The sequence below is a fragment of the Lepisosteus oculatus genome, chromosome 10, assembly GCF_040954835.1.
Source record: "Lepisosteus oculatus isolate fLepOcu1 chromosome 10, fLepOcu1.hap2, whole genome shotgun sequence".
Lineage (NCBI taxonomy): Eukaryota > Metazoa > Chordata > Actinopteri > Semionotiformes > Lepisosteidae > Lepisosteus > Lepisosteus oculatus.
The window spans coordinates 4,101,782-4,127,937 of record NC_090705.1 but is presented as its reverse complement, the minus strand read 5'-3'; the positions used below and the strand labels follow the sequence as shown (position 1 = coordinate 4,127,937).

Here is a 26,156-nt window from a genome sequence, read left to right as displayed (position 1 = left end):
CATTAAAGAGTAGTTATAATTAAGTCCAGGTTTTGTTAGATTTTCCACGGACTTCAGCAAGCTTTCTGCAAAGTGTTAGTTGCACACTCAAAACGAGCACGGTTTTAACGAAGTAATTTTGAAAGAGCGGCAAAGTAGCTAGCAAAGATCCAAGCATTCCACTTCACATTCTCCACTACCTGTTACACAGAACACCACTCACACACCCCAAGGCAAGTGGCCTCCCATTTATCTTCAAGAGAGGCTGCAACCATACAGAACCACCTGTCAAGGTTCATCAAAGCATTGTCATTGCCTTACTAATGCCTCAGTCACAAAGCTAGAGGCTGCCCTCAGGGATTCCAAGGGAGTTCTGGACTGAAGCCTGAGAGGCCAGACCGCAGCCTAAACCAATCCATTGTGGCAGGACTGGCGTCTCTGCTCAGCCCTGCTCAGGACAGGCTGTTGTAGCAGAACAACTCGCCCTGAGAACTCTTCTGACCAAAAGCGGACATAATGTTTTTTTTCACAGCAAACACATTCCCTCCTCCCCGTTTTGTGGTCTGCGTGTTATAAAATCTTGCCTCAGACTGCTAATTAAAAGTCGCTTAACATTTTCTTTGAATGTGCAGCATACAGTATTTTACAATCAAGACTATATGCACATTTACAGTACAACAGCGAGGAGAAAAAAAGACCAACAAACCGTATGAGTTGCTTGCCTTACTGATCTTTTCTTTTTCATTCCTCTACCATTGAATCTACTCTCTAAAGATAATTTCCTTTTCTTTTCCTTGAAAATAATGAACATGTGATAAAAAAAAAGCTTTTACCTGGCAAAAAACAAAACCATTAGTGTGTTTAGAGGATTTCCTTCGGGCTACAAGAATCAGACTGCCACAACAGCACTTCACCAGCCTGTCTGATGATTCAGAAAAATGATTTCAATAGCATTTAGGTCTCTGTAATACAATTCAACTAAGTGACAGCTAAACATTTGATCAATTATGTTTTCCGTGAAGAAGGGACGGAGGTAAAAACTTTGTTTCCAAATGCTGATCTGATTAGTATTGTTAAAAAACACATTTCCTATTTCTGTTAAAAACTGTCACAAGACCCTACTTAAATAATCCAAAATTCATAGTTAAGTAACTATTAGTCATCTTTTTTGTAATGCTTTTAAGTGTTCAGACAACTGTGTGTATCCTGAAGCCTTTTATTTGACAAAACATTGGCAGTGTACAATATTTGTTGATGGTGTAGAAAGTTTGAGCCCTGCTCGTCCGCTGGCTTTGACCAGTTCCCAGTTCCTGGACAGAACCTCAGTCACCTCAGTTGTGTGTTTCTCTCTCTTTTTAAAATTCATTTCAAGTACCATGAGCACAAGCTTCCCCACAGTACAGTTCGTCATTACTTCTTGAAGTATGGGTTGAATTAGAAGACAGATAACTGAGAAATGAAGTGACAGCACAAGAAGATAGAACTAATAAAATTCCCACAAACGGTTACATAGCACCGTTCAGTCGATGATAAATTCTGCTTAACATAATTAAAGAAAAAGCATCTTCCTGCACTTCTCATTAATATTGATACCTAGAGGAACCAAAAGTATTTTTATAGTATTCATTACAACAAATAACTCTCTCTTTTTACCTGCTTCTGTGCCTCTGCCAGGTTGTATGGTAGAGTCCCTTCTTCTAATGGTGCAATTCTTTCAATGTCTGCTAACCCAACACGCCTAGAAAATGGGTGACATTTGTTTCTGGTTTCAAACCGTTTCAAAACAAAACTACGTAATTAAAATAAGAAAAAAACAAGCACAAAAAAAAGAACATTTGTACATTGTTAGCTTCACTGTCTGCATGCCCATCATTTTTCAGTGCATAACTTCTCTGAAATATTCCTGGACTGTGAACAGAATTGTACGGATTATGGGAACAATTATCTTTTGCGTCCTTAATCAGGGTCAGTGCCTATTAAAGTATTGAGTTGCATTGAAAAGGGGGAAAAATAATAATCATGTGCACACTCATAAGTAATTCTTTAAAGACCATACAGATGCTAGGAAAGCAAACCTTATACAATACAATCCATTCTTAATTATCTTGTGAAATTTAAAGTCGATAGCTTAGTTCATGAGTAATTATTCTTAGATAAAGGCAGAATGATTTACTGTTACTTTCCATCAATCTACCCCTTTTTAAAATGATTTTGACCACACATCATTTCCTAATTAAGGTCCAGGCAGAGTCATTTTTTGAGATTTTAAAATATTTTTATAGGTTTTAAATAATTTTGCTCAAGTATTTTTGGAGTCTTTGACTCCAACTTACTCCTGCCACTCTTGGATGAAAAGATGCCTTTTTTTACAGGCATTTGCATTTGATTTTGCTTAAAACACATTTTAATTGTGTTTATTGTTTTAAATGATTGTTTTTGGCATAAGACAGTTCTAACAGAACCAAATTATTTCATGAAGCTTTTGTTTCATGAACTTAACCTTGGTTTACTCCTCAAAGCAGTTTTCTTGCACTCACACAGAAAAGATCCAGAAATCCTATTATAATTATGCAGTAAACACTGCATAGCTGATACCCATTACATTACAAAGTTAATGAGATGGATTACCAAAATATGTAAGGTATGATCACTGCATAAAGATGTAATCTAAACAGAGCTAAAACAGAAGACAGATAAGAACTCTACGAATGGAAAATCATGGCTTCTGGACAGACAGAAGCTCTGTTCTGGAAATACAGAACTTGATCAGAGGTTGCGCTGAAGAAGACAGCGAGTTTTCTTCTTGCCCTGTGCTTCACGGGAAATTAATAACGAAAGACAAAAACATTCAAATAAAATTGTGGGTCTCCTCAGAGGCTCAGTGGCTCCTCTGGAATTCTCCTTTGCACTTACCCACGTGGTCTGGACAGGTCAGCCAGCTGGAACAGAATGTCTACCTCCATGGGGGTCACCTGCCCAAATTTCTGAGCTGCTAGAATAAACTCCTCTGCAACAAAAATGATCAAGGAAGACATTTAAATATTACTTACATAGAAAATGGTTTCCAGATGCCTTTTTTTCCCCCTAAGCCTCAAGATGAAGAGGCACACAAAAAGACAAATGGGTATTGCACGGATAGGAAAGAAAGCAGTATTTGTGCTAACACTGGACACTATTTAACTTAGAGAAGAAGTCTATCCAATATCTACTTATATCTTACTGAAGCAAAGCAGAATGACTGTTTTAAAATGCAGCTTGTGTTGTTACACATTTTCACTGTTGTAAGCAATGAGGTGAAGCTCAATTTACTCTGTGACGGAGAAGCACTGAACCAGTGTCCAGTCAGAGATAGATTAATAAAAAAACATCTCCCCTGATTGTTTTACTCAAGCTTTGTCCTTAGAGATCTTTTAAGCTAATGTGGTAATTTTAGCCTGTTTATGGTTAAGTCTTCTCCAATGGACACACTATAGGACATCAACTTCTATCAACTTGTTTCCTAACCTCTTAGGAAATATGAGGAATATACGATAGCAGAAAACATGCAATGACTACTCATTCTGGTCATTTAGATGAATTCTACATTTTTATCCCATGCATTTGCCTCTGTCAACAGCTATAAAGCAGGGCATAACAAATGACAAAAGAAATGAACAACTTTGCTGCTAAAAATGACTTCCCATTAGTGGATGAATGCATGTCCAGAAAAGAGTGAGAAACATTCCCAGACTCAAAGAAATCTCCTAGTTCAACAGGTTAAATGAAGTGAACCTTTTCAGTCTTGTACACAGAAAGCTATGAAACAGCCATCGAATTATATCAGACAAAGCAAATGGAAAACCATGAGGAAGAACATTAATAGGGGCCCCATTTTGACACAAGGGGGTTGTAGGTCTCTGAAACAACCTAAGCAGCCATGATGTTGATCCCGATGCCCTGGCTTCTTTCAGAACACAGCCGAGTTCTTCAAATCAATTAGCTACTAGCAACCGGACGAGCAAAATGGCCTCCTCTCATTTGTAACCCTCATGCTCTTTCATTTATTTGCACTGCCAACCTCATCACCGAATCAACCGAATGAAACCCAGCCACGCTCCCTGCAGCACAGGTTACTATAAGGTAAGACGAGGCACTAGGGGTGCCCTCTGTTCCTCCTGGCTGGAAACCACGGTGTTTGAAATGTTTGTCTCACTAAACATAAGGTACTAATCAGATGTGGGTCAGCGAAAGGAGGAGACAGAAAGGGATGTGGAAATTTGCACGCATCAGTCCCAGTAGGCCCCACTAATGAAGCCTCCTAGCTGCAGTGGGAACTTTCAGTAGAAGAGGCCAGATTAGACCGATAACATCACATTCCCAGCTTGTAGCGCAGCTTGTGCTATAGCCAGTACAAGTTAAGGAAAATCTTCAGCTACACTGGAAGGTCATTTTAACAGGTTGCCAAATTGGCAGGGGGCCTAGCAAACTTTACAGAGCCCTCTCAAATGCACACTGTTACTTTACCCCACCCCTGGATAACCTGCACGCCAAGGACCACAGAGAAATGCGGGATGGATCAGACAAGCCATTCGTGCTCGGTCAAAGGATGCGTCGCAGACAGTGTAGAGAACGCAGACATCATTTTTACCAGAGCATGTGGGAATGTGTTCTTGTGTGCCTTGGGAAACATCCAGCAGGCACAATCAGACAGAAAGAGAAAGAAATTGCTACTAACCTTTAGTGACTTCAACATCTTTCCTACTGCCAGCCAGTGTTGTGTAGATCTTCCTAATGAGTTCCATGTTGTTCAGCAGAGAATTAAAGCCATTAAAGTAGGAAAAGCTGACCTGGTGGGAAGCAGTGCCACCAGCAACCTAGAGGTTTTGTAAAAAAAGAGAATATATTGAAAGAAATACCTTAATGTACTGTTACCGTTAGGCTTTACTATAAATGCTTACAAAGATTATAAGACACGTAAAATGAATTCCTGCATTTAACATGAATATTTCTCAGAAAAACTACCAAACAGCTAATCATTAACAGAGTTCTTAACCCTCAAACCCTATAGGGAACTAAATAAATGCACATGTAGGATTACAGCAACAGGACCGGTAGTAATTTAAGAGGATCCAAGCTATAGCGCTGTTTTAATTAAAATGTTTTATGTGATGTGGTATCTAATAAACAGGCAAAAAAAACAACAAAAATGCAATAATGCAGGCATTTCAATCCCAGAAGTCTGACAACTTCTTTTCTCCACACAATGGAACGCATCCTGTGTGGAGGCCACATTCTCATCTCACTGATGGGAGTTTTCGAGGCCAACGTGGACAGAGGTATTAGATTCGCTGTCTGAGCGACAGTGATGGAAAATGTCGTCTCGGATCAGAGTGATGGAAAATACAAGCGAGACGTGGAAAGAGCTGCAGTCTACGGGGAGGGGACAGAGATGGAAAAAAGAGCCATCCTGGTCACTAGATGGCACTGTAACCTTTGAAGAAATCATGTGAAAAAGGTCCAGGCTTCACACACGGCGCTGGTTTAAAAAGGAACGTCTAAGAACAATAACATAACTAGTAAGCTCTCGCTCATTTTCTGGGATGTGTGATGAGTTAAGCATTAAAGAATGCATTTCAGGGAACTCCAAACTTTCTTACTTCTGTCTGAGAGCCCCACAGAGGATCCACAGGCAATATGCTCATAAACTCCGGGACAGACAAGGGCAGTCCTTCCCTTGCAGAGCAGCACCCATCTCAACTAATTATATTCTACACCAAAACATGAACTCCGTGGGCCCTGTACTCCAAACACTCATGTACATTAATCCACACAGAGGCCAATGGCCACTTAAGCACTTAAATGTGTTGAATGTAGGGCCCTAGAGCTCATAAATTTCATATAATCCGTAATGGCAAAAATCTCACATAATCCAATGACAGCATAACGTATAACAGAATCCAGGGGTCATGGTCTTGTATATGGTTTTTTCATACTGCCTCGTAAAATTCCAGTGTGTTCCAGCGTAGGAAAATTAATCAAACTGACAGTTTGAAAAAAAAGGCCTTTTTAAAATTTTCAGTTCTCGTTAGTGAGATTTAAGTGGTAAACATAACCCCCCTTCATAAAAGGAAGAAATTAGCGACGTAAAATTTTCAGATTTTTCTTAAGATACTTTTTCACAAGGAACTGTTTGCTTCATTTATTTCTAATCATCTTGGAAAGCTTGTTTTGTAACAGATCCAGTTTCCAAACCTCTCAGTTAAGAACCCAAAGAAAGTGATGGATTGCAAAGCCATCATGGTTATCAATGGTGTTTTTGTGCAAGACTACACACAGGAATAAAGTGGATGTCTCCTGGCAAGCTACACGTACAGTAAATAACGAAAGCAGCAAAGACAGGTAAAAAATATCAAACAAACTGTATGATCTACATTGTGATTCAGACTATGAGATTGAAATAATTAGCATTTTTTATTTTTTGTTCTGACGATTGTTAGATATCATACTTACAGCAACTAGGCACTCTTCTACAAATGGCGTCAGCATGTGAGGTCGGATTGTGACCATAATGTCCCTGAAATCCAGTGCTGTGATGGTTCCAGTCTTGGCTTTATCCCTCTGTAAAAATGCTTGTCTTGCATGCTCAAGCTGCATTTCCTGCAGAGTCAAAGACACACACTGGTATCATAAAACTCAGACTGGTATTACAGGGTTTCATAAATCAAAACATTAACTGCACAGAGCATGGGTTCTTCAGGCTAGAATTCAACCTTCAAACATTTCTTTCAAAGCGCAGTTGTTATTGGAACAAAGAGACTGTCAGTGAAAATAACACAAAAGCATGTAAAAAGAGAGGAAATAGCACACTCCATAGAAATATTTTTATTTATAGTGTGAAGAAAGCGAATCAAAAGACACTAATTACCACAAAACCTGTAGTTACAATAAATACAATTTCCTGTTTTGAGAAATGTCACCAAGAAAATGTGACCGCATTCTCAACTGACTTGTCTGGGTAAATAAATGATCAGATCTATATACATGGTTACCGCTTTGAGAATGATGCAAGGCAGATCTCTCACACACTAGCTCGGCAGGATGATAAGGATTAACTGGTTCTCCAACTCAAGCGTTGTGTATAACAATACAAGGAGTATATAAGACAGGACAAATCTGCCTCCTGATGGATGTAGCTATTCCAGAGGATGCTAGCTTAATGCTGAAGGAAGTAGAAGAGATACTTTTCTACAAATGCGGAGACCTAGAACTTCGAACAAACGCCGAGCGCTTCGGAACCGAGAGGCTGCGTAGAGCTAAGATGAGAGCAGTGCCTGTGGTGAAAAGGTCTCAATAAACACTCGGTGCCACTTCCTGGTCAGTCACCACGTACGAAGTGCTGACACCCAGAGAAAAGCACTGGAATAAAGCTAAACCTGAGGACTCTGGAGGAGTCCTCACGGACTTCACAGATCACCTTAAAGGCTGTGATTCCAACTATGATCATCATAAAATGTTATTTGTAAAATTTTCAAAGCACTAGGCAACAGCATCAAACTTTAAGCCCCAATCTTTCTTCTCTGTGACTTTGAGCCAGCAGTTGGTGGAGCTGCAGTCATGTTGTACCTGTGCCAGCAGCTGTGGCTTACTGTAAATGTCATAATCCTTAATTAAATAGACCCCAGGGCATATTCACCACAGTGCCCTCATTTTAAATCACACCTTAAAGCACAGACCAACGGAGGTTTGTTTAAGCTCCATGTAAATTGTTTTAAGACTGAGACCTACAATACCGCAGTTAAACAATTTACTAAATATAACAGGTCAGCTCAGGAAATTACTCAGTGTGGTTTTGCAAAGTTATTAAAATAAAATGACAAAAACTACAAAATGGCTATCATTAGACCACAACAGCTATTAGTCTGCTGCTTGATATTGAGGAACCTGGGAAGAAGAAGATTAGAGCAGTGACACGTGCCCAGATCAAAAGGACATTTGGAATTGTGGAATTGGTCCGTTAAAGCTACTCTGTATTTTTTTTAATTTTTAAAAGCGCTTTATATTTTATATTTTAGCAATAATGCAGGGTAAAAAACAGAGCATATTAAAAAATGGAACAGATTTTATTCACGATGAACCATTTAGTGCGTTTTGTCTTCTGAAGTTTACTTGTTTATACAGTACGGTAAAATGTCGAATATTTAAATAACATACATGCTGATAAAACTGTGGAACCCACGTGCAATTTACAGTATATTAAATCAAGTTAAAAAGACTCTTGGCCAGTACCTGGCCCATTTGCACAGATAAATTATCAATACAGTGGGCACTCATGTTAAAAAGGTGTAACAGATTAGGTGCAAAAGTGGTGACAGATTGACAGAATGGGTGAAAGGCCTACCTATTATTCTATATATTACATATTGACATCTACACCCAGCTCTCTTAGTGCAGCACTTCATCACAGAGTGTTGCATGTCCACTGCTAAACGGTCACAGATTTCTGGGGGGGTATTTACTTTTTTAAGCTTGCGCTGTACAAGACTGAAGATAAAAGTGCTGACCAGATTATTCTGAAAGTGGTCGACAAGACTTTGCAATGCATAAAGAAGCCATAACAAGGTTCAGACATGTAACGGGAACGTTTTTGGCACAAGAACAATCAGCTCAATATGATTAAATGTGCATCCAGTCATGAGCTAACTGCCTATTCCCGATTCAGGGCCCCAGCAGAACTTACCCCAGCAAGCAACGGGTGCAAGAGGGGGTACTCCCAGGGCAAAGCAGGGCGGACACCCAGACACCCACCAGGGCCAGTCTTCCCACAAGCCAATTAGCCACCCGTATATCTCTGGGAGGAAACTGGGGCCCCCAGAGGAAAGCCACATGAACCCGGGGAGAACACACAAACTCCACACGGCTAGCACCCCAAGCCCGGGACTGAACCTGCGAGGCAGTGACACTAACCACTGCGCACCCTGTCCACAACAAGTCAACTTCTGTCCAACCAATAATGACAGAATGATTGGAGTCTTTCACATCTAGAACACTTTTGCAGCCTTGTAAAGATGTACAGTATATCTGGCTGATCCAATCTGTAATACGACATCTTTCGCACTATCCTAGCTCAATCGCAGACAGCTTGCCTAAGGACTGGTGGTACTACACAGGGCACGTGGACCTGTCTCCCCATCAGGTTCGAAACAGCACAAGTCTATTATAAAGAATGCACACAACGTCTCATCCTGGTTTCTAGTACCCACACCCCACCTTTTAGGAGTCCCGACACATTACCATTACACTGTGCGCCCCCTTTATAAAAAGTGCTCATTGGGTATACTGAGGGAGAAAAAGTGTGTTTGTTACATTTACATCAAATATTTGTTTTGATATAAAAAGAATTACATGAGGTGAATTTCTAAACTACCGATTCCTTACAAAGCAAGAAATGCATTTCCTTTTGGACACCGACATAGAAATCCTGTGCATGGAACAGGCCTGTCCTGACTAAACATTTTCTGAAGTAAGCTTAAAAACCCATCTGGTCCAACTTAACTAAAGTATAAAAAAGGACTCAAATATAGCAAAACTAGACGCAAACTTGGCATGTCCAAAACCTCCTGCTGCCTGTTTGCAGGTCTAGACATTATATTAGAAAATGGCTCACACACCAGGAATACAAAAGGAATGGTGCCGAGCCACTGATAATATCATTCATAACAAAAAACTCTTACCTGGTTGCAAGAATCATTTGGTAACAATATTACGTCATGTAATAAAAGCCAACTGTTCCCACAGAAACACGACCTCAGTGTTTCATTAATGGCTAACAAAATCAATATGTGTTATTGTGCTGAGAGAAGCCGACACAAGACAACTTTGTTTTGGCCCACACTACTTCTACTGAACACGACCTCTTCTAGGTTTAGTGTGTACAAACCAAATCCGTCTGTATTTACAACAAAAACAGATCGATCTTTTCGCACACCAGGTGAATGGAAGGAAGCACAGCTGGCAATAACAACTACTGTACAAGAAGCTGTGAGAAAACAATGATATGTTAGTGAACATCTTCGCCTTTAAGGAAAATAATAAAACACACGGCACACAAAGATAGAAAAAAAATTAGAAAGGTGCAAAAATATAGAATATCGGATAAATCATTGCACAGATTCAAGTTGTTCAACATTAGCGTGGATTCAGAGAGGAAACAAGCTGGAAGAAACTGCAAACCCACCAGGAGAAACTGTGTGAACTCAGAGTATGTGAGGTGCTTCTTGTGATCCCTGCCAAAGTGCAGCTGCATGAAGTCCGAATTCCAGTTAAACGGAATGTGCTGATGAATTGTGGTCTGGCTGAAAACCTGCTTCACATCCTCTACAAGAAAGAAGAAAAAAGGGCTTCATTAAAAATAGGGGTGTTCAGCCATTAAGATGTCATGAATACAGGTAATATAGGAGAAGAAACATAATTCTGAATCATATGGCATAATACATCTATTTCATTTTTCAGACCATCTTAAGCTCTAGATGAGAGTATTCTAATTTGCCTCACTTCTAAAATGCAGTATTCCAATTCCAGTTTACTTGCTTTCAGCAATTAATCTTTTATAGAAATGGCCATGACGTTTCAGAGCTCAGAGAACACAAATCCACGATTTCCGTCCAGGAAAAAAGGTTTAAGTCTCCTTAACCCTACAAAAGGAAACCACTTTACTTTTCTTGTGTTCAATCATATACTTTTGTAAAAAGACACCATTCCGGGATTCCCCGTCTAATTCCCATGGCTTGTTCTTAAATGACTGCCTGATTGTACGGTATCTTAAATCTGAAAACCATTTTCAGGTAATTAACAAAGAGTTATTTTTGCATTATTTTTGAAGTATTCATTTCATGTATCAAATATTCCTGGCATTGTGGGTTACTACTACTGGAACGCAGTAATTAACAAGCAAATTTTTTGAGGAAGTCAATCATTTGAGAATTGAAACTAAAACACAATACAATGACATCCAGACTTCCCTTAGGCTATGAATTGTGATGCCTGAATTTCAGATCTACGTACCAAATGCACACCACAACTGCTGCATGTCATGAATACTGATTTAGCATTATGTGCCCATAAGTACAGTTTAAAGTGACGAAACTGTAAAAAACACAGACAAAAGGTTTCCACTGGGCACTGAAACCATTACCCTTTCCATACACCTTTAACTCATCTGGACCTGGGTATAGACCTTGAATATAAGATATGTGGAATCATTGTAGCAGCTTCTCCACAGTGAAGCGGACATGAGTCTTGGCAGTTCTGCATCCCATCTGAGACAGCTGCATGCCTCACATTCTCCCTTTTACCAAACCCAGATTTTTTAAAGCTTGCCAAACAGGTCTGGAATACCTTGTTTCCCCAGACACTATCAAGGCATTTATTTTCTGCTGCCCAATATGCTGCTTTTCCTCTTAATCGTACCTGCCACAGTGTCTAATTTGCCAGCCAGATGTGTAGTCATATTGGCCAGGCTGCTCCACCCAGTTGTATCCATTGAATTAATAAATATCATTTCCTAAATCACTTGCTACATAATGGACATCATGGAAGCAAAGGAACAAGTAATAGGTTTATTCCATGCTGAAAAAAAGAAGAAAGAAAACACGTTTCGGCCGTGGAGCCTTCTTCAGGTGTCGTCGTTGTGTTTTCTTTCTTCTTTTTTTCTGCAGGACTAAACCTATTACTTGTTCCTTTGCAGCCTAGGCATGCTGACGCAGCTCCCCAACTGAACTGTCATGGAAGCAATTCCTTTTGTATGTTCAGATTCACTTCCACTCTTTTTATACTTAATTCATTTTAGATTTAAAATTTGAAATATAGCACAGTACAACAATCATCACAGGAAGGAATATTTATTAGAAAGACAAATGATATAACTTAATAACAGAGAGTACTAAAAGTATGTTACTGTATATACTAATCGTTACAATTCTAATAAACTGATGGTAGAAAATGAGAAAAAGTAAAGAACAGTAGGGATAAAAAGCTGCAATGACGTTTATAATATTTACAACTCACACACAAACTCAAGGTAAACTCTGAATGTGCAGCCGATATGAATCACTGTAGTAGCTTATCCATCACCTTTACCTATCAAATCTAATTATAACTCAGTGTCAGGCGTCCCACATCATTAATATCACTTATTCCTCGCTACACTTAGATCCATTATAAGAAAGCAGCTGAGTTTTGTTAGGGGTTTTGTCAATCCAATGCCAATTAGACAAATCATTAGCGCTCGGCTGGACTCTACAGATCCATGAACCTAAAACGCTCCTCTTTATACCATAATAACGTAGCAATAAAGTAAAAACTATGAGCTAAAATAAAAGAGATAAAGTTTTGTGCACAGCGTGCAAAAAACATTCAAAGAACAGAACAATAGAGAGACCTCTAAAGAACAGCGTAATACATTTCGACTGCATTCTGTAGGGTTATTTAAAAGCAAGGTTTGTCATATAACTTTCATTATGAAAGAGTATTAGATAATCTGCCTACTGCTTTCTAGGATCACTGAAAAAAGCACAGCCTCAAGCAAAGGGCTGACAAAAACTGAACGGGCAAGGGGTTCTTTTTTTGGTTACAGCCTTATGTTCTTAACTTTATGCATGTGTACATGGACCACAAATTTCAAAAAGTCCTCTGTTAGAGTTAAAGCAACAAAGTGCTGGAGGCTTTGGCCAAATTTTTGAGTGCAGAACTAAAACAATGAAATTGAACAATCACAATGCACCACACTGCTGAAACCATAGTAAAATCAGGAATGGTTTGGAATAATGCTCTGCACATGCAGTAATGGCAGGATAAACATTTTAAGTAAAAAAACAAACATGAGTGTTAGCATTAGAGCAACTTTCTATTTATGTAACAACACATGCTGTTGCTATTGTAACACACATACAACATATAAAAACATAATGAAATATGTTATTCAGGCACAAATGATATTATCAGCTATATTATTTCAGATCATGCAACACTTTAACAAGGGAACAAAGTAAAAAATAACAACAAAAACATCTTGAAAATATGAATCTGTTTCTTATTATGAACACATACACAGTGTTTAAAAGACCTATCGAAATTAAGTCTGAAAGTTTTGCCCTGGCCATACATCTTTAAAACAAGACAGCTCAAGCTGCTTTTTCCTTTTTAATGAGGTAGTAAATATACAGTATTGCCACAGAGAGCAACACTGCAGAGTTATTTCAGCCCCTGGATTTATATTATCAGCTTTTATGTACTTGTCAACACGCTGTACAAAAAAGCAAAGCTTTCTGTTGTTTTTTTTTCATCTTGTTGGCTGATGTACAAACAAAGCAGTATGGATTTCATACAGCAAGTTTATTATAACTCTGTCTGACTGTTATTACTCTATTAAGAACAGTAAGAATAGAAGCTTAAATCTTTTGAAACTTCTCTTTCAATGTCTAGCTTGGAAAAAAATATTCAAGGCAGTTTTCAAATAACGTTTGATTAGTTCTTTCAGAATAGGATTTCAAGTTTGGAAAAATAAAATTCACTCCAAGACATCCCAGCTTTATAAATTATAGATTGCATATCGCAATTACAATTCATCATTTGGGCACAGTTAAAGTATTGAGTAAGTCGTGAAAACCAACAATGTATTGTATTGCAGGTTTGGGATATATTGTTAGTATTGTTGTATTACGAACCAGTACTATAAAAGATTCATAGGTTTTTCAAAAAGTAGCAGCTTTTCTTTTTTACACAGGCTTTGGTTAGTTCTTTCATCCATACAAACTCCTACCCATTATCCAAAGCTGCTTATTTTGGGCAAGGGTCACAGTGATGCTGAGACTACCCTGAATCACAGGTGTCAAGATGGAAATACACCCTGGATGGGACAGCAGGCAGGCTACACACAGCCAAGAGCACACAGGGACAGTTTAGAGGCACCAATTATTAACATACACAGCATGTCTTTGGAAACTGGGAAGAACACCAGAGCATCCAGAGTAACCTCATGCAAACATGGAGATAGTTCTTTTCATTAACTGAAAAATTATTTTCAGACTAAACTGCTTCTATTTTTCTGGCTTTGGATAGATCTTCTCTCTAATTTCACACAGCTTCAATGTACCATTAAGCACATTCATTAACCTTTAAAAAGCACAAATAAACAGCATACCTTTTTTAATTATAATACCCAAATGTCTTTTAATTAAATATTTTTAATTAAAGCTTTTAAATTTGAAAATTTAAATATGTGCATAAAATCAGCTGTAATCATCATACTCCCCACTGACTAGAACAATTACAGCAATATTTCCTTTTCGCTTCTGCTTGTGCTAAAGTTCATCGCATTTCAAATAAAGTTGGGTGGTAGATAAACATGCAACACTAGTGACAAGGCAAAATAAGGTCATCTAAATTAATTACAGAATCTGGGATTCGCATGTTAAATACCTAATCCCACAATACCTCCTCTTCACATTAGTACTTTGTACCATTAAGGTAAGCATGTCAATCAACCTGTACAGTATTCCCACAGAAGCAAATACCACATATTCTCAGCAGAACAACTATCATCATTTAGTCAGTCATGTTAATGGCACCCTCCAACTTGCAAGACAGCTTTTTTTAGTTATTTTGTAACTTTTATGAAGGCAGTTCATATATGACATGAGGATGTATCAAAAACAAGTAGAGGCGTGTGGAAAATAAATGAGTGCAGTGTGTTTAAAACAAGAACAGTTAAGTAATGACACATCCTAAATCTGGGTTAGATTCTTTTAATTAATTGACCAATTGATTTGTCCTTTAGAACCATCTTTTTGTCGTAATTTTAAAACAGCTAATGAAGACTGGTTCTAGTACACCAAGTTAAGGTGTTCAATTTAAAAAAAGGCACAAAACGCATGTAATTATATGTTCTGTTTGTTACAGTACCTTCTCAATACGAACCAAGGGCCATTGGTAATGATTTTCACGTTTGGAAGAAAAATCATTGCCAGGACAGTAGGGGAAACCCATTTTAATTTGATTCTCAAAATGCCAAACATGCACTTCATTTCCTCAGTAAAACCTTTGACATTTTCTCCCCATTGTAATTTTTTTTTCTTCTAGGCCACTGAAATTTCTTTTAAGTATCTTAAGCAGAGAATCTGAAATGTTAGAGTTTTCCCGGGCAAAGAAAATGACATGAACAAAAAAAAAAACATTAACTTAAATGATTGTGTGTATTAAAACAAATCTTCCAGTGGCTGTTACAAGGTCTCGGTATAGCCTGGAAACTTTCACAAGACAATATCATCAGTGACATTTCATACCGCAGATTGATCAGACATCACAGGGCTTCTAAAAACTGCCGAACTTAAACACTATTCTTCAAAAATCTAACATTGAACATTTTTTACTAAATTAAGAATCAAGTCTTGGCCCCAGAAAAGCCAACAATGCAGAATTCGTATGAAAAAAGTAAAAAACTATCGAAAACAAGATCACATGCAAACAAAGAGACCAATATGGAGATTTTACAGAGCACAAACCATTCAAAAAGACTTGGATCCAGAGCCATTTCTGCTCCTATACTCCGCAAGGTCTCATATTATATAGTACCCCACATGGATTAAACACCACCTCCTGGCCTGTTGTTTTTACTTCTGCACCAGTACCCCTTCAAATTAGCAGTTGCAAATATTACTGACTCAACCGCGACTGTACATAGTGCCCTGGTTACAACAAGCAGTCCACTGCCTCTCAATACACGGCCCGATTAGCACTGCTTTGAAAAGAAGTCAAGCGAAAATGTAGACATAAATGGAAATTTTACACATTACACTGTGTACACAAACCTTTATATGCCTATATATATCATCCAGGTGGATGCTGCACATTATACTTTATAATTTGCATCGCATGAAAGAGTGAGCTCAGAACGGAATTTAGTCAAAATACGGGGATTAGCACCCCTTCTCTTACTAACAGTGTCCTGATCTCTTTAATGACCGAGTAGTCTGCATCTTAGATTAACTCATCCAAAGGACGAACAGTGTCCCTTGTTACCATAGCGGCATACTGGTTGAAATATTCTGGTCCACCAATGCCACTAACAACAGCAACCTGGATCTCACTGGAGGCCTTCCACCTGAGCAGATCAGGCTAACAGACAACAAGCAGGAGGACGGGATGCTTTTCTGTTACAACAGTCCCGGACTACCCACTGAGACTCAGGTCTGCGTACATCCCTGAGAAAATGACATAAACAGCATCGTCTAGGAAAGTGGGAGAGGCAGTGTGAGAGACCGCCAGTTTGTGCAGTGCAATATAATTTTTAAAGGCGGCTCCTGTGCTTTAATTTTATTTTTGTTTCTAAACCTGTAATCCTCTAGTTTTTATAACAAGGAGATGCACAGTATTTTTCACATCATGGCAGAGTTGCTAAGCCCAAAGACGCTGAGAAGAGATACATTGGACAAATATCTGCCGATTTCTTTAGTGGGTCTATATCCTGCTAAATTTATAATTATAGAGAGTGGCGTATGTCAGCTGCACATTTAAAAGGCATCTAATGTTCATATTGTGCTGCGCAAGTACTCATACGTTTGAGAGTACTTGGGACGTGCTCATTATTATATACAGAGGTACTCACCAAAAGTTGTCTCCCCATTGCCTGTTTTATCAAACAGCTGGAAAGCGACCAGAAACAGGGCATCTGGTGCACACAGCACTGACTCAAATGCCAGGAACTCCTGAAAAGAAATCATCCTGAAAGAGGGAGAAGGAAATAAGAGGGAAAAATCAGATTAGATTTGTGCCATTTGTTGTCAGAGGTTATCTGCAAGCATGTAGCCTCTGACTGCACAAGACTGTTGTCTTTTACATCTCAGCATGTACATGTAAGGACTATATAAGGAATATAATTATATTTAGATAATACAATTATACAATGTTAAAGGAACGAACTCAACGCAAAATGACCATAAGGTCTATGAGACATAAAGCAACAATTTTGGCCAAGGTGAGTCTTATTACTGACAAAGAAAGAAGAAAAAACAGCATAACAGGTATGCTGTGGAGTGAAAGGTATGATTTGATCTATACTGCACATTCAATTGTAAAAGGCACTTTCAAATGACAGTCCTCATAACACATACAAGTTATCTTTCTATTGATTAACAAATCTGTGCAACTCCATTACATAAAATCAAATCAGTTTCTTCCAGTTTCTGTGATGTACTGTATGTGTCCATGTTCTTTCACTGACAGCAAATCTTTTTTTATGACAGCATACTTTCATGGCAAAATAAAATACTTGTATTGTGTAAGGTAAAGTCTTTTTAAGAGCTAAGGGTTTGCGAGTTGGTAAAACCATAAAAATTAATTACAAAAAAGAACCTATGGCAGTAAAATGAATGTAAGGGGGAATATTAATTAGTAAATCTGTCAGTTATTCTGAAAGCAATATCTCTGATGTACTAACACCCTAATTATGGCCAATGCTAAAAACAAAACAAAAAAAAATAATTATTTTAACATATCAGGTCTCATTCATATAAAACTTTCACTTGACTTCACAATGCTTTATGAAAAGCATTCCATACATACGACACGGAACAACAAGAATATTCCCATAGAAGAAGTCAGAAAAGAGCATGTTTTAACAAAGAATAAAAAAAAAATACACGTGGGACCTACAAACACCAAAATATTGGTTCAGTTCTTATCTTCATAAACTGGAGGTTTCGGAGTTTGTTTTTCATGACCACAAAAATAAATGAACTCCAGTTCAGATCCTCAGTAAGTGCCATGCCATTGGTATTCCTACACAGAATAAATCTTGGGAACTCAGTTCTCATAACGTTGTAAATTACTCTAAGTCCCCCAAAAAACCTATTATGGATTCGTAATGACATAACAGGTTACCGGTTGAGTATAAACAGGTATTTAGATTTTCAATCAGTTAATGCAGTGAAAAAGGCACCACAAAAGCAAACCAGGCAGTCAGTTATTTATTTAAGTTCAGTTCAAAGTTGTCTGAACTCCATTAAAAATCTCACAAATGGAAACAATCATTATGAGAGGTCAATATTAACGAACAGGCTCAGTAGCATGCATCTCTAATTTATTTCAATTACCAAAAAGCAATTATTATGTTTTGTGGCTACACTAATTGTTACTTTTGAAATTGAGTTGTACGCTTACAGCATGAGAATGATGCACACAGTGAAGTAAAAGTAATGCATTATCAACACTAAACTAGCAACAGTGAAATAATTTAGAACAATTACAAAGCTGATGTATTTTTTGTTTTTGTTTGTGGCGGGGGTTGAGAAAACAACACTGAAAAAAATAATGAAAATTCCAGCACATTGGTAATATTTTTGCTGGTCTCCAAGTCTCAAGTCACATGGACACATTTTGTGTCAAATGAAAATGATTTACATAAATGTATTTTAATATGAATTCTCTAAAAATATGACCCATACTGCTCTGTAATTATTAGAAGTAGGAAAGCAGGAAGCAGAAGTAAGGACCATATACTGCTTGCTTGTGCACCTTATATGTTCAACTACATCCATCAAGACTGAAATAAAAAAACTAAAACAATTACTCAACTGAAGATTAAAGACCTGTCTGCATTATGAAATGAATCTGACAGAATTTTGTTCACTTTTTTCTTACTAAATGTAAAGTTTGGAATATACCTCCAGTCAGCAAACAACTGTCAACCTATCACTTACCACACAGTATTTGCATGAAGTCTGTGTTCGACTTTTTCTTGATGAATCAAGAACTGACTTCTGTCAGTGACATATCCAAAGAAACTGTATACTTGAAACCACGAAAGTGTGTTTGGGCAAAGTACAGTGATGGTTTTTCAGTTAGAATATTCAGTGAAACGAATAACGCTGTAAATCTGTACACTGAAAATGGTATACAAAAATACACAATGTATGCATTGTTCTACATTGATTGCATCTGAGATTAAATTTATGATGGCTGATTAATACTGCCTTACTCCTGAAATCACAAAAACACTGTTTAGTATTAAGTAAATTAAGACCACAGTTACCAAACTATCACTCTAAGATACCTCTCAACCAATCAGCTTATGTGGCAGAGAACCAGGAAGTACATGTTTGATTTTAAATATAATATTCTAATTCATACATTTTGTTATGGTTTCTGCTACAGTCAATTCATAAATGGTTTGAGCACGTACTGAACAGAATCACAGGCACAGTTTTAATCAAAATACAGCATAGTTCAGATGCAAGCAGCATGTTAATTTTCTTACTAGGCTATTTTTTTTATCACAACAGAAAAGATTTGGTGCAACTTTTTGACAATCTTGGCCGTCGTTGGAGATGAGTCAATTCACAGAGAAAGCAGTTTGAACACCCTCATTAAATGTTCATTACTCTTGGTCTGGCTGGGGAATGGATAAGCCCCAGTTTTGCAGGAATATCACCCTTATGGTGACAGGTGACTCATTTTGCAAGATGTCCAGATGTCCTGTGTCAAAGGGTCTTTAAGAAGCCGGCTTCAAGATCACAAAAAATCAGGATGGTGTAAAAACAGAATGGATAAGCCCATTTTTTTAAAAAGGGGGAAAGCGTTATTCCTGCCGATTCACCTACTTTCCAATGGGAATGGAAAATGATAGAGGCATTCCCATGCTCTTTGACACCGCTGTGCGGGACAGAAACAGTGAAGCTAAAGTGTCACTCATGGGAAAATGATACAGCCCTGTGGGTGTCAGGTAATGCTCAGGTGTATTACGTTTGGTACAGGAAGACGAGAATCATCAAGCAATTTCTAATCAGCCCAGTGGTGGTGCTGCTTGGACGGTCCCTCACTGCCACACTACCAGAACGTGAATGTGCCTTACAAATGTAAAGAAACTTCTGTATTTCATTAGGCCACATACGATGGTGTGCAAACATAACACTCGGATTTCTGGGGGGGAATTATGTTTGCTCACTTAGAAACAACATGAACCTCCACCATCGCCACTAACAACACTTTTGAATTTAGCCATACCACCAGCAGCCAGCAGCCATATCACCCTGCAACTCACAGCTGGCAGCCCCTGAAGCTCAGCAGGTGTGAGCCTGGTCAGTACCTGGATGGGAGGCCTCCTGGGAAAAACTAAGGGTGTTAGTGGGGCCAGCAGGGGGCGCTCACCCTAAGGTCTATGTGGGTCTTAATGCCCCAGTATAGTGATGGGGACAGTATACTGTAAGCAGGTGCCGTCCTTCAGATGAGACGTAAAACCGAGGTCCTGACTCTCTGTGGTCATTAAAAATCCCAGGGTGTTTCTCGAAAAGAATAGGTGTGTAACCCCGGCGTCCAGGAAGGGATCCCCATTATCTGTAAAGCGCTTTGAGTGGAGTGTTCGGAAAAACGCTTTAGAAGTATAAGCATTTATTATTATTTTTATCATTAATGTGGTTCATGTTATTCTTCTTTGCTGTTTAATACTAAAGACTATAAGAATATAAATACATAAAACAAATAAAAAACATTATGTACCAGAAATAATAGTGTTGCTGTATAGATTTATCACTGCCAACCAGGGGAACAGGCCCTGATGAAACCTTTCTGTGAGTGCTTGCATTAAAGGCCATGGATGCCCAAGACGTTACTGAGTGGACTTGGCCATTCATGGCTATTTTCCCTGCATGATGTCTTACAACGTCTTAACTCCTCAAAGGCCAGAGCTTTCTTCCTTCAAAAAGCTTTCAAACAAAATGTCACAGAAAACACAAGAAATATCGTGCAGCATGCTCCGCCTCCTACGGAATACACTGCCCTCCTATTTCACCTCTGAATTTCACACGCAGCGTGAGGGTTATGGATGGTGTCGGCAAACGGACACAAGAGCTCATTCAAAGAGTCTTGCTGCGCAGACCCCAACACTCTTCGCAGCCGAATTAAAAAAAAATAATAATGATCCCTGGAAATGATCTTCAGCTGCAATCGTGTTTTCCTGTTTGTTCAAGAACATGTACATCCCAGGCTCACTGACTAAGAAGTAAGGTTGAAAACACGAGGAGCCCACACAGCCCATCCTGCCCACTTGGCAGCTAGTGGCGAACTGACCTGAGGATCTCATCCAGCTGTTTTCTGAAAGAAACCAGCGCTAAGGTTTTGGCTGCCAGAACATGGGCTATGTAGATTGTTCCAGACTCCCCAAACGCTCTGGGTAAAGAACTACCTTCCATCCTCACTCTTTCCTGGTCGCAGGGGCCCATGAAATTTCCACCTGTGACCTCTCGTTTGTGTTGCAGTGTGGACACACAAGGCGTATGCTGAATTGACATTCTCTGCGTCTTTGAGGATTCTGAATATTTGGTCCCCCTCACAGTCTTCTCAGATTGAGACTACAGGGATTATTTAATCCCAGCCCTTAAACTCAGCAATCCAACTGACCCCAGAGAAGCAATATTTCCCTTGGAATGGGGTGACCAAAATTGTTCACAGTCTTCTAAATGAGGTCTTACCAGGGCATTATTCAATTGTTACCATAACATTATTTGATTGAGGTTTTATGCTTTTAACTGCGCTTTGTTTTAAATATTATGCATTAGGGTATATACCCTAACACTCTTTGCTTTTTTATTGCTTTCTAAAAGACGGAAATGATGTGTCTTATCTCCAAAGCATTGTCCTTCAAGATCGGTGTTTTCACTTTTGTATTAGTAGTGTGATTTTGCTACCTGCACCCTGCACTCGCCTGCACAAAATGTTGGCCAGGTTTTTTTGATATGATCAAATGCAGGCCAGATCAGCAGTCAGACAGGCCTTGCATACATCACTGAAGAAGAAAAAAAAGGAATAACAACACATCCGAGCGCGTTTCCTAGTTTCAGCGCTGTCACTCGTGTGGTCTCTGCCCAGAGGTAATTCAAGCACCGGCCTTAAACCCATCTCTCCCCGCGCCTCACAGACAGCAACAGGGTGACAGCCCAGATTTTCAATTATTTGCCCTTTTCCACTCAGGTCTGTCAGTCCACAGCATACTGTATATCACATGCAGGCTTTCCATGGCCTGTGTATGGAAGCAATTCATTTTAAATCAGCAGAATTACGATTCTGTCACGTTGTTTAATGATATATGCACTCACTCAAATAGTATATTTGCTTTATGCTGGCTAAAAGAAACCAGGGAATGGCTGGGTAGCCTGTTCCAGACCCACACAATACTTACTTACTAATGGTACAGGAACGTATCCTTAGAGCACCATAGCAACATCAGGAGGAGAGTCTGCAGAGTCAGAGGTGTTATTCCTATTATTATAATAGCTGTGAATAATGACTAGTTCAGAGAGGAGGAGCAGTTAGTGACCCTTGAGATACTGGGTCTTCATCCCCCACACCAGGCAAGACAAAGACCATTTATATAAAAATTGAATTTTCCTAAAAGAAAACAGCTTTCTTTTGATTTCATTTTGACCTTGTCAAACAATACATTTATCTGCAATTCGGTTTTATTTTTTTTCTAATGCTTTGCACAAAAAAATCTCCCCACTTTTTTTTCCAATGAGCCACCATTCTTTCATCTAGCCCTTATTCTGCAATTTCCCGCCAGTGTGCAAAGCCTTCATCACAAATTCATGTGACCGGCAGAAAACCTAGATCTGGGTATTTTGAAATCATGGGTTGGTCTAAATGAGGAAGAATGAAAAAAATAATTTCGTTTGTTTATAACTCCTTGTTATTTCTATGTAAGAAAGCCAAAAAATAATCATTTTGTTTTAAACTGTGCAGGAAAGTACTTATTAATAAATGGTTTGATTAAGTTCCAAGTTTCAGACCTTGCAAAACAATTGTATTTTCTATTTGTATTTCAAAATTAATCAGTTGCCTATTCAAAATAAAGGAACAAGTAATACGTTTATTCCATGCTGAAAAGAGAAGAAAGAAAACTCAACGTTTTGGCTGTGGGACCTTCTTCAGGTGTGTTTTCTGTCTTCTCTTTTCAGCAGGAATATACCTATTACTTGTGCCTTTGCAGCCTACGCATGCTGACGCAGCTCCACACCTGAACTATTCAAAATAAATAATAGCTATAGTATTGGATATTCAAATATACATTTTTTTAAGTTAAATAATACAGAGAAATCTTAACATTTCTGGAGGCTGACATATGAGAAGAGCTCAGGACACATTGTAAAGATCAAGACTGCCAAATCCAGCTGCATTCAAATGAAGACCACTCTTTAGGCTGATTAAACCAGCAATTTTTGAGCTTATTATTTTCAGTCCTCTAAGACCATGTTTAGATACTGGTCTGCCCATGATTCCTAATAGATTTATACCCTAATAGCAGTAATGCAAGCATTTATCTGTATTATGATTCACACAATGCAGGACCTGAATAGCGATTTTTTACAGTCAATTACAGTGCATGTGTGATTCCTTCTGTTTAAAGAAGCTTTAATAATGTGTGCAACATGACCACATGCACTCTGCTCTGTGCTGAACACAGGTAGTTGCCAAGGTAACGCATTTTCTTTCTGACTTACCCCAACAATTTATTGCCCATCATTATGTATTATTAAAAACATACATATTAATGTACATGAAATAGTCCATTGAAAAGAATCACCTGAAAAGCCTTTCTTTATGCATAAAGGTTCTCATTCTTTACCCTTTGTCTCTGTTTAGTACTATAGCAGCTATACAGCACATTTCAAACCAATATTTTACAAACGAAATGACACAATTTACTGTACAATATAGCTATTGGATAATCCATCCTTTTTTTCTAGCCTGGCTAGACAAACCACACTAAGCATAACCAATCCGACATCACTTCCAGATTACTGTCTTGAACAATTTACTGTTATCAGGAATGCACACATTATAGATGGAAGATATTTAATGTTTAAATTAAGTCTGATGTTTTATTCTTTTGACATAGTCAGGCCATGCTGGAAACCAGATTGTTCTATTTGTTGTAATCTTAAAAATAAAACCATGAATTATAGCAAACCACTATTTTGAGAAGAAATCTCATTCCATATTCTACAATGGCTAATGTTGCAGCAGCCTAGCAAGTGAGGCCATTAGAAAAGTTTGGATAGAAGTCTGAGGATTTCTTACAAAACTAAACAGCCTAAACCACTTAACTGGGTCTCAGTATGTAGAATGATGGCCCAAAAAATATTATACCAATCACCTCATTTAAAAACGAAATGAATATCTAGATTAAGGCAAAATCACATTATGGATGAAAGTACAAAGTAGTGTTTCCTCCTCCACTGTTTGGACAGGGAGTTGAAAAGTTAAACTTGCAAATCCGGAAATATGTTTCTATTAAACAACCGCATTGTGTCTAAACAACTAAAAATGAAATTTTAATTTTTTTTATTTTGCTTTTTACTTTTTGCTCTTTTACTTTTTAAAGTTTTTACTTGTCATTCAAATTTACTTGCCATAAAGAAAACATGACCTCTATATTTGAACAACAACATGTTTAAATCATTAACACCAGTTTACAGCAGATGAAACGGGGTCTCTTCTTTGGAAGTGCTGAACACAAAAGGAATGGATTGTAAACGGCAACATGAGACAACAACTGAACACCTACTTGCGCAGAAACGATCTAAGACCTATTTGTCAAATTCAACCTGTCCTGAAGGAAAACAAGACAAGAAGAAGTGACCATAAATCTAAACAGAGACGGACGTTCCTAAATGATGATGACAAGTGTAATTCCACGCAGAGAAGTAGAAAGAAGAAACGCAACGTTTTGGCTGCTGAGCATCCTCAGGATTCTTCTTCCTACTTGTCAGTGTCGAATTAACCTTTACTCCTTCATTCGCAGCTGCTGACACAGCCCCCTGCCCCACTGTCATCATCACTTGGGGTGGCCAAACTCTCGCAGCCCCCTGAAGCCTGTTGTGTTACCACTTCCCTGTTCCGCACGGCCACTTGTGCTGCAGTTGCCTAGAGACAAAGACTGTGATGTCTGAGGTCGCTGTGCTGTGAGGTCTCTATTAGGAAAGAAGGCACAATACAGCCTGCCTGACAGTCAAGTCCTCAATTATGTTTAATTCAAGCCAAAGCTATTCCTGCCAGCGTGGGCTATAGCGAGCATCTGGGCTCACAATCTCGGCTTTGAATGCAGTTTTAATTTTGCCCCCAAAATTGAGCGGCCTGCTTACTTTCATACCCAACAATTACAGAATTTGGAGGTCAGAAGGACTTACCCATCTTTTGTCTGATCCACAACCCCTGCCAGCAGCTCCACAGCCTTCAGGGACAGTTTCATGTCCGTGCGCGCATGAAGAAAATGAGCCACGAAATCTTCAGGGGACATGAACCGGTCATCGTTTTTCTGAATACTTGCATACTGCAAAGGAGACACAGTAAAGACAGGTGATTTTTTTTTCTTTTCGCTATATTCAGTTCCTTTCAGATCTTTCCTGCATTATTGATATTTTTACACAGGTTTTAAGCCAGCTGTAATTAAATCCAGCACCTGCTGATCAGACAGCCAAGAGCTGCCAAAGAAAGACTGCAGCTTGCAGAGGGTCCTCAGCATTGTGCAAAAGTAAATTAGTTCTGTGTCTAAACAGGAGCCTTGTCGGAGCTCAAGTTAAAAGTCTTACAATTCTTAAAAAAAGCACTGAAATACTGGTGATTCTCTTAATATAGGCCTATATATTAATTGCAGTTCAAACTATAGCAACAATGCTATAAATGTTTTAAAAGGAGAAATAAAAAGCATGTTGAGTTAAACTACATAAGCATTTCTATTGCATTCTACTGAAGAATTTAAAATGATGGTGTGGCCACATCACGTGGACATTTAGTTACAGTGCAATCTCATACATATTAATATTAAAACATATTAAAAATGGGCAGCAGGATTATCATGTTTTTGCACAACACTTCCGGACCCATGAAATTTCAGTCTTCTGCTTGAGTGTCTGCTTCAGGCTCTGCACAATACACAAGGCCAAACAATCACCAGCTCCAGCAGCTGTGTGTGCTCCATTGTTTTCCAGTATTTCCACATTAAGGCAACTGATGTTTAAAGATGGGTGAAATTACTCAAAAGGCATTAAAATGTGTATTATTGTCAGGCTGTCACACAGCTACAGTATTAAACTGCAAAACTGTATACAGTATATCAGCTGAAACATTTCTTCACCATTGTAAGTACTCGATGT

General features: G+C 38.5%; 1 protein-coding gene across 3 annotated transcripts in view; it reads right to left on the bottom strand.

Annotated features, from left to right (window-relative positions):
- Positions 1-26,156, bottom strand: part of LOC102690140 (electrogenic aspartate/glutamate antiporter SLC25A13, mitochondrial) — a 61,662-nt gene that overhangs the window by 20,730 nt on the left and 14,776 nt on the right. For all 3 annotated transcript variants that reach the window (XM_015357746.2, XM_006636169.3, XM_015357747.2), the window contains exons 3-9: positions 25,191-25,333; positions 16,619-16,734; positions 10,193-10,332; positions 6,469-6,615; positions 4,694-4,832; positions 2,893-2,986; positions 1,633-1,717 (exon numbers count right to left, since the gene is read on the bottom strand). In XM_015357746.2, coding sequence (XP_015213232.2) covers positions 1,633-1,717; positions 2,893-2,986; positions 4,694-4,832; positions 6,469-6,615; positions 10,193-10,332; positions 16,619-16,734; positions 25,191-25,333 — 864 coding nt within the window. The remainder of the gene's footprint in view (positions 1-1,632; positions 1,718-2,892; positions 2,987-4,693; positions 4,833-6,468; positions 6,616-10,192; positions 10,333-16,618; positions 16,735-25,190; positions 25,334-26,156) is intronic.